At 49.0% G+C, this 9,445-nt stretch overlaps 1 protein-coding gene across 1 annotated transcript in view; it reads right to left on the reverse strand.

The window, feature by feature from the left end:
- The window catches only part of Pkd1l1 (polycystin 1 like 1, transient receptor potential channel interacting), a 176,340-nt gene extending 167,200 nt beyond the window's left edge, over positions 1-9,140 (reverse strand). The window contains exons 1-5 of the mRNA XM_032915919.1: positions 9,033-9,140; positions 7,832-7,920; positions 4,140-4,221; positions 3,711-3,826; positions 2,650-2,846 (exon numbers count right to left, since the gene is read on the reverse strand). Coding sequence (XP_032771810.1) covers positions 2,650-2,846; positions 3,711-3,826; positions 4,140-4,221; positions 7,832-7,920; positions 9,033-9,140 — 592 coding nt within the window. The remainder of the gene's footprint in view (positions 1-2,649; positions 2,847-3,710; positions 3,827-4,139; positions 4,222-7,831; positions 7,921-9,032) is intronic.
- Positions 9,141-9,445: the final 305 nt, after the last annotated feature.

Genomic DNA, 9,445 nt, shown 5'->3' on the forward strand with positions numbered 1-9,445 from the left:
AAAGTTAGAGGGGGGAAAAAAGTAGTAGACATTCTGAAGACAAAGACACCCATTGCTATCTGCTAATCTCACCCACAATACTCTGGAAATGTGGGTCACCACGATGAGACAAGAGAAGGGACTGTGAGGTGCTCACTGGAGATGGGAGGTGATACACCGGCATTTGCAAACACCGTGTTTGCACAGCTAAGAAAATACCAGAGAATGCATGCAGAACAGTTCTGTGTCTGTGTTCATACTAGGGGCCAGAAAACAAAGAGCAACTCTCTTGCCTTACTACATGCCATGACAACCAGTTTGAAGATAAATATCTATTTGTGACAAAAAATATAGTGCCACATAATGTAAGTGTCAGATAAAAACAAAAAACACTTTTTTACATTGTGTGTGTGTGTGTGTGTGTGTGTGTGTTGGCTCTCATATATGGAGAAAATTTTAAATGTTTCCAAAGGTATGTGGGATGGGGTGGGGGTTTAGAAAGGAACAAGGTACATGCTATGAAAAGCGAGACTTGGAGCATAAAGCACAAATTAATATTTAGGTCAATTGCTATTCAGTGAAATATCTTCCTATTAGTCAGCATGGGTCTAAAGTTCATGTGGAAAAATCATCGAAGGAATATGACCAAAATAACCCCAGAAGAGTTGAGGAGGCAGCCGGAGTGCTGGCCACAGTGTGAGACCTGAGGAACTGAGGAAATGTACCAACTGTGGCTCACCAAACACAGCTGGGGCAGGTAAGAACCAACAGAAAGTTTGACGATTTCCTGAGAGCAATGGGAAGCCAGCATGCAAAGGAGAGAGAGAGAGAGACAGAGAGAGAGACAGAGAGAGAGACAGAGACAGACAGAGACAGAGAGACAGAGACAGAGAGAGAGAGAGAAGAGACACAGAGAGAGAGAGAGCTCAGAAAGAGAGAGAGACAGAGACACAGAGACAGAGACAGAGATAGAGAGACAGACAGACAGAGACAGAAACAGACAGACAGAGACAGAGACAGACAGAGACACAGAGAGAGAGAGAGAGAGACAGAGAGAGAGAGAGAGAGAGAGAGAGAGATTCCAGATCCTTCCAGAAAAAAATGAGCAGACATTCTGAACTCAGGAGAGTAAACGTGCATCTGGCTTTACACCAGAATTCAAATGTGTTACCTACTTAAATGTGCAAAATACGATCATTAAAATGCTAGGCGGCATGAAAGAATCGCTTTATAAATTTGGAGTAAGGAACACGGTTGTAACTAGGACATAATTCTCAGAAACTGGGGCTTAGACTGTCTGTAGCTCAGTGGTAGACCACCTGCCTGGCATGCATGAAGCTAGGTTCAGTCTCTAACACCTCCATAAATAGATAGCAAAATAAACATTTCCACAGGAAAACATCGAAAGCAAAACTGAAACACAGCAAGAAACGAATACTTGCAAGCTATCCCCCTCGTATTAAAAAGACTGATTTTTCTCAGTAACGAAAAACCCCACGTTATGTAGAACCACGGAAGTGCTCTTCTTGGCTAAACGTGAGCTTCGGAAGTTACTTTCACTGTGGATAAAGAGAGTAAGGCATGAAGCTTCAGAGAGAGACTATTTCAGTCTATCAGACTGACAGCTGCACTGCTCACAGAGCACCGAGCAGACAGCTCTAATTGAGAGCAAGTCGGCAATAACTAGCAAATTACTGCTGGACATAGCGTTTGAGGCCAAATGCCCTCTCTGCTGTGAACTGGTGTGTAAACACGATTACTCAGTGCAAGGCTATTCGTGATATCAGAACCCGTCTCAGTGTCCGCCAACGAAACCCAGTTAAACAGACCTGTCCTGTTAAGTCAGTGTACCGCAGTCACCCAGAAGGTGACGGCAGTCTTTTCCATCTGGACTGAGTAGTTGCTCTAAGATGGAGATTTGTACTTCAGTGGGCTGGAGACTGTGCACAGTGCATGTCCATCTACGGAAAGGGGGATAGCCCAGATGCTGGCTTATCTGCACGCAGACGCGTGGGATGACAGGTAAGATCGCCCGTGAGTCAGTGAGAACAGGACTTTCGCTGCTCCTCTCCCTTGTCGGCTGTGTAGGCTTGCACAGAGACTAAACCATGTTCAAAAGAAATGGTTTTTTTTAAAGTGAATAAGAAAGGAAAATCTTCAATTATTCAGGAAAGTTAAGTTTTCCCCTCACACCCTGCAGCACCCATCTCCAGTGTTTTAGCAGTACCCAGCTCACACCAAGATGTCTGTACAAACATTGATCACTGTTGTTGTTATTATTTTGATAAAAATAAAGTGTTGAGATTTCCACGTCAAAAGAAACAGGGTGCCCCATCATGGGTTCTTAAAGAGGAATATAAGGGATGCTCGGTGATTTAGGGTGTCACCATGTGTATGAAGGAGGCCCTGTACTGACTGTGTGACCCCAGGAACCGCCTCCCACCCTCATTCTCCTACCCCACAGCCTCGAGGGAAAGATCAAATAGTTGAAGTGTACAGAGACATGGTCGTAGTCCAGAATGTGGGCTTCTGTCACACAGGACCCACTAGGTTGGTTCAAAGGCTCCAGAGGGTGGACTTGACTTCCTCCCTACCAGATGTGAACATGGCTGGTGTCCTGGGACGGCACCTCCCTCCCAACCTTTTGGAGAAGGACTCACTGCGTCATACCTGTCCCGTACTGGTAGTAGCCGGTCACGGTAGCTGCACCTGTCACTGTACACAGTTTCATCTCAGCTCCACGATTGTCCCCAAAGTCCAGCAGCAGACAAAGAGCTGTTCTGGAAGCCGCGTGAACACGAATTCCCAGAGCTGGAGGTGCCTGAGCATCTGTTTCTGGGAAGCAGCAGGTGGCAAAGTGCCCAGCGCTGCGAAACACTGGTTTAGACACTGAATGCAGAGCTAGCAAGCCCCCCCCCCCCGCTCCCCGAGAGACTAGGGCCATCACTTTAGAGGCTGCCTAGAAACTGAGATCAGTACCCTGGATGCTGAGGTCGGCTACTGGAGTGCAACTAATCTAGTTACAGAAATAAGGATAACGTTCACTGTCCCCTTACCACTGGAACTAGGAGCCCAAAGCCAGTCTTTTCCACAAATCACAGCCTGCTGTTTTTATACAATGCTATTCTGACTCACAGCCACCAGTTTCCCCTTTCAACTTGTAGCTCCTTGTGCTGGGGCTGGAAAGAGTCTGGTTTCTGAGTCTCCAGCTCCCAAGGGCACAGGACTTGCATCACTGGCTTGCTGGAAGCTGGTGCAGCGGGACGCTGAGGATGGGCCCTTAGGCAACTAGGTATCTGACTAAAGAACAGAGCCCTTCGAGGAAGGAGAATGCTCTCACGGACACGCGAAGGTCCTCACATTTCCCTCCTCTGCCTGTACTGTGCTTATCCCCTAAGCTACACAGACAGGCAGGCTGAGGTCTGAATTCCTGACTGCTCTTAAAGATAAAGGGACCATGTGACACAGGATGCAAGTGGCAAGGAGCAGCCAATCATATTTGGAGCACCATGACCTGGCACACTCCCGGCCACAGCCGTAATGACTCCCAACAAGGGAAGAGTCTCAAATCGCCAAGTGACTGGTAGGAAGGAAAGATGGATGTGGCCTCTATTCCCCTGCTTCTGCCTTCCGGAAATGATGGGGAAGTAGAAAGTCAGACTCCTGAGAGGTGCTTAGCTGCTGGTCTGTGGGGATGTGACCATCCTGGGGGGGATGTCATGGCCACTAACCTCAGGAGCATATTGGCCGAGTCCTCCCCAGAGCACAGCAGTCCTGGTCCATTACAGCAGAAAGCTTCCTTCTTCAGGCTGCACGGGGCCGCAGAGGAGATGCCCTGCAAATCAACCTGTCAATGGCACTGCCTTCGGAATGAAAGAGGGGAGTTTCCAGCAAAGAACGCCCGGGTTGGGGAGCCCTAGAGCTACACAGGGGGTATCAGGAACATCAATGACTGCATTTGCTTCATTGTCAGCTTTGCTGGCAGCTAAAGGGTGGCATTCCCCTGGGACGAGAGTGTGAAGACTAGTCTCTTTCTTATTGCAATGATGTATTGCGACTCTGCCCGAGCATTGGGTATCTTGCAGAGTTAGAAAGGCAAAGGAGGGGTCGCTATTGAGCTTGGCGGCACGTTCTTCAGTGGTAGGGGGGGACACACCAACCTGCTGTAGACCAGAGAACGATCCGTCTTCTCTTTCAGCCTCACGCAGCCACTGGAGCTGGGAGCTGGGGCTGGTACTGCTCCTGATGACAACAGAAGGCAGAGAGGCGCTGTCGTGTGCTTGGCACACCGGACTGGTAAGTGTTCAGGCTGATCTAAAGACCCTCCCTGTGACCCAACCCTGTTTTTAGAAGCCCATGAAGTGGATCATCACAGGCTGGATGTGCTAGAAGCTGACCCACTCGGGGCTGTGGCAGATGGCAGGGGAAAGTCTTTATGGTAGAGTGGAGCACAGTTTGTCAGTGTGTACTGTGGCATACGTCTATGTCCCAGCACGGACTGGGAGTTGGAGGCCTGTGTGGCAAGTCATGGTACTGAGCCCTAGATAGTGGCTAGCACGCCATGTCCTATGCACGCCATGTCCTATGTCTCTCACTGACCACAACAGACTTGTCCTCATGGAGACAGTGGTCTGCAGCCCTGTAGTTAACGTCAGAATCTAGCTCTGGTCCTTGGCTTGCTGCTATGCCCACCTCCTTGGCCTCTCTCATCGTACAGGAAACATACACTGTTCCCTCTGTTGGCAGAACCAGTTCCGTTGACCCACTTGATGGGATCTTCTCCTGCATTGCTGTCCTTGGCAAGGACATCCTAAGTTACTCTGGACATTCAAAATGGGTTCCATTTTCTGACTGTGTACCCCCAACCCCTTCTAGTACCTCTCTTAACAAAGTGATACTCTTAAAAACAAAAATCCAGAAGCTAGGATACATTCCTAAATATATCCTAGCCACACTCTACAGAGCATGAAGAGGATCTCCTTTCTAGAAAACATGAGCTTTTCCTTTTGCCCAAACACAGTCTCCAGAGCCTTGTTCACTCAGCTACTACTGAGGGCAGCAGGCAGACTGCATGCTGGGGGCAGGAGGAGAAAACAGAGCCCAGGGCTCCTACCTCAGACGGCCCCGTTTTGCTCTTGTACCACATCCATACACAGTAGAGAAAAGAATATTTCCCCAGGGGCCGTGGGGAGTGCTAATTCCAGGAAATGTTTCCTTGTAATGGAACAGTTTTATCTTTGTCGAGTCCTAAATAATTTAAAACAAGCTGTGAAATTCTTCAGTGCCAAGTCTCACGTTGGAGAGGGTTGTTCTGTCCAAGCCGGAAAGAACATTGTTCATTGGCACAGGCTTGGGGGGAGGGGGGAGGTGCCAGTCTCACCAGCAAAACACAGGAGTGCATTTTTGTGCTGAGATAATAAAACATGTAACAGAAATGACAGCAACTGAAGGGCGGTGAGCGGTCAGGCTCCCAGGCCCAGACGGACAAATTCCTTCCCAACTAGGAATGCAAAGTGGAACCTAGGAAGGTCGTCGTGTTGGGCTCACCCTTCCAGTGACTTGGTTCACAAACCCTGCAGCGTGGGGGTGGGTGTCCAAGGTTCTCAGCATTTCTTCCCCCAAAACTTCAAATTTTGGTTGTGTAATTTTTTTTTTTGATTGTGGCAAGAATAAAGGGAAGGGAAGGGAAGGAAGGAAGGGAAGGAAGGAAGGGAAGGGAAGGGAAGGAAGGGAAGGGGAAGGAAGGAAGGAGCCAAAAACCATAAACTATACACGGCTAGTATAGAGTTAAACAATCTTAGTATATTCTCAGTGCTGTGTCACCCATATCCAGTACTTTTACTTATTAGGGAACTCTAACAGCCCTGAAATAAATCCCAGCTTCTCCCCACTGCCATGCCACCCCTAGGCCACTCCTGCCGACTTTTGCCTCCCTGGCTGAGACTTCGATAGTAAGAACAGAACAAACACATTTGCCCTTTTTCAACTGGCTCATTTCACAAAACACCATGTCCTCAAGGTCCCATCAACAGCCTTGTTTCCAACTCCAGGAGCCGCACTCACATACCCCACTGAGGATCGCCAACCCCGTTCCTGATGTTGCAGTCACACTTGTTCTAAGCTACAACATAGTATACACAGCAGGAGCTTTTAGGCAACGTGAACCCAGAAAGACTCCATTTTAAAAGCAGCATCCGGCTCCCTTTTGAGTGCAAATGCAGACACAGAATGACTGTGCCTGCAGACGCCACCACTAACCTCTCTGGTGCCCGTCCAGAGGCACAGACTGATACGTGATAAATGTGACCAAGTGTCATGTAGAAATTCATCAAAGCAGTTTGGTACCATATCAGGACATGGGTGAATCCCAACCATACCAGGAAAGCACCCAAGAGGTGGCTACACAGCTTAGTAGGTAAAAATGATGCCGTGGGAGCTGGATGACTTGAGTTCAAACCTGAGAACCTATGAGAAGCCAGAAACAGTAGCCTGGGTTTGTAATGCCAGTGCGTCTAGGACAAGGATTCGAGGTGGATATGGAAGAATCATACGGAACCCTGCAGACCTGCTAGCCTGGACATAGAGTAGCGGACAGAGGCAGCATCAGTCAGTGAGAGGAAAGAGCCTGATTCTGAAAGTTGACACTTGATCGCCACACCTCCCCCAGGGCTTTCAAATGCCCACACTTATATAGACATCGTGTGTGTGAGTGTGTGTGTGTGTGTGTGCATGCACACACACAATATTAGTATTACTGCTGCTGCTGCTGCTACTACTACTACTACTACTAAAGAATTCACCTATGTGAGATATGCACAATTTATATAAAAAGGGAGACATAATGAAAGATAAAGAAAGGAAAAGGAAGGAAGGAAGAAAGGAAGAAAGGAAGCTTAGAACACACCAGACTCAGCATGGTTGCCGCATTCCTACCTGGACCCCAGCAGGAAGAGGAGCCTAACACTGCAATGGGGACACCGTCCCTGCTAGTACCCTGCCATCTGAATACCCATGTGAGCATCAAGGGACCAACAGGCAGAAAGGTGCTGGCTGTCCTTGGGGCTTTAGTTCACCTTGGTCTCCACCACCGCTGAGGCAAGCTTTCGCCTCTCTGGATCTCATTCCACACCCTGCCCATAGCCTCGGTGGCCCTGAGCCTCTGCAGCAGGACTCAGTTCTGAGGCCTCACAGCTCTGGGACCCCGCAGCTGTTCTAGGAGGCAGTGTCTCCCGGGGCTCTCCACCTGACACCGTGGCCTGATACCCGCAGAGGCTCTGCATCCCTAACAGCTCTCTGCTTGGCCTCCCTGAAATCCTCGGACCCCACTGCAGCCCCTCTAGTCCCTTATAGTCATTCTATGACCTACATGTGTAGAGATGAAATTACTGTGCGATGTGCAACACATGAGAGTTAAATATTAGCTATTGAGACTGGGTAAAGGAACCTGTGTTTGCCTCGGCCACCTTTCAAGCAAATCAGGACTACTTAGCAGAATGCAGCTAACAAAACCTACTTAGCTCACGGATTTATTATGACTCAGGGAGTATTGCGGGAAGGCGCAGTGTGTCTGTCCATCTGTGTTTCTGGCATAGCATGCTCATGACTAGAGTTCACAGTAGTGACCCGAGGACGCTTACCTGGCACCTTGTGTGACTCCCAACATTCAGGGTCAAGTTTATTATACAGCCCGGTCTAAGAAAAAAATATGTTCTTTCCCTTCAGGGCTGAGAGGTTCAAATCTACTTTGGGCTGGCAGCACCGACCCTGATGTTGGCATCTGAGACATTCCTCATGGCCACCATGCCATCTGTATAGTCTGAAATGCTGGACTGCCCGGGCTTCCATAGCCTACCTGCTAGTACCTTCATCCCATTCTGGAGGAGCTTGTGGTTCTCTGCTAGTAAAGCTTAGCTTTCCTTCACTAGTTGTGTTCAGAATGTTCTAGAAGGAAAAGAAGTAAAAGTGTGAGAAGACTCGGGGAAGAAGCAATACTCACAAAAGAACAGCAGCCTCCACCCCTGTGTGTCAGGCACTGTCCTTCTCCCTCGGGAGGGCAGTGAGGAGACAAACTGATGGACTCTGCTCCTGAGGCACCGGCTCCTCTGCCTTCTTGTCTTTCTCATGACAGAATGGAGGTTTTAAAACTTAAATTTGTACTTCCTCTGCTCAAGCACACATGCTGTGACCACACACACACACACAGACACACACACACAGACACACACACACAGACACACAGACACACACACACAGACACACACACACACACACACACAGACACACACACACACACACACACACACACACACACACACACACACACACACACACAGACACACACACAGACACACACACACAGACACACACACACACAGACACACACAGACACACACACACAGACACACACACACACACACACACAGACACACACACACACACAGACACACACACACACACACACACACACACACACACAGACACACACACAGACACACACACACAGACACACACACACACACACACACACAGACACACACACACACACACACACACACACACACACACACACACAGACACACACACACAGACACACACACACAGACACACACACACACACACACACACACACACACACACACACACACACACACACGTTCTCAGGAGGAAAGGTCTAAGTGGCCCAGTGTAAGGTGCACCTTGTTCCAGGGAGCTGCTGAAGACGGCGTCTGTGACTCTGGGTCTCCTGCTGTCCCTTTTGGAGCGTATGAAGGACAGCTGTCCTGCGCATCACTCACACAGGGCTCTGGGCTAGCCTGGGTCTCTAGAGAAGAGAAAAATACATTCTGAGGTTGGCCATGTGCCAGCAGATGAGAGCAGAGACAGACAAACATGAGTCTAACTGTCCTGCAGGGGCTCCTGTGAGTAGTCCTCAGGACCTGCTAAATCTGATGCTGTGTCCTGGGAGTTGTGTCTTCGCTCTGGTCTGAGAGGACTTGGGTCTGAGAACCCATGGGGTGGGGGGGGTGAAGAAAGGAATGCACAGCCCTGCCCACACTGGTGGGGGTGATGGTAGTAGGGATGATGGTGGTGGGGATGACGGTGGTGGGGATGACAGTGGTGGGGATGACGGTGGTGAGGATGATGATGTTGGATTGGAGCATAGCAATGTTCTGTCTGAGGATGACGACTCTGTTTATGTGCCTTTTACTGCAGCTCTGATTTGGCCCTGTTTTATCTCATAGACAAGGGGCTGAGGCTTGAGAGCTAAAGGGCAGAGTAGTAGGGTTTAAAGCCAATTCAAAAGGGGATGAGGCCATTCTGACAGGAACCTAGCTTCAAACACTGTAGTTATCATAGCACCTCTGGGCAAGGACACAGGCGGTCAATGTCCCCTAGTTTTCAACTTTCTAGGGCAATGTCAAATCTAATTTAAACATCTTGGCTGATGCTTCTGTTCACAATCAAG

Source organism: Rattus rattus, chromosome 11 (assembly GCF_011064425.1).
Source record: "Rattus rattus isolate New Zealand chromosome 11, Rrattus_CSIRO_v1, whole genome shotgun sequence".
NCBI classification, from domain to species: Eukaryota; Metazoa; Chordata; class Mammalia; order Rodentia; family Muridae; genus Rattus; species Rattus rattus.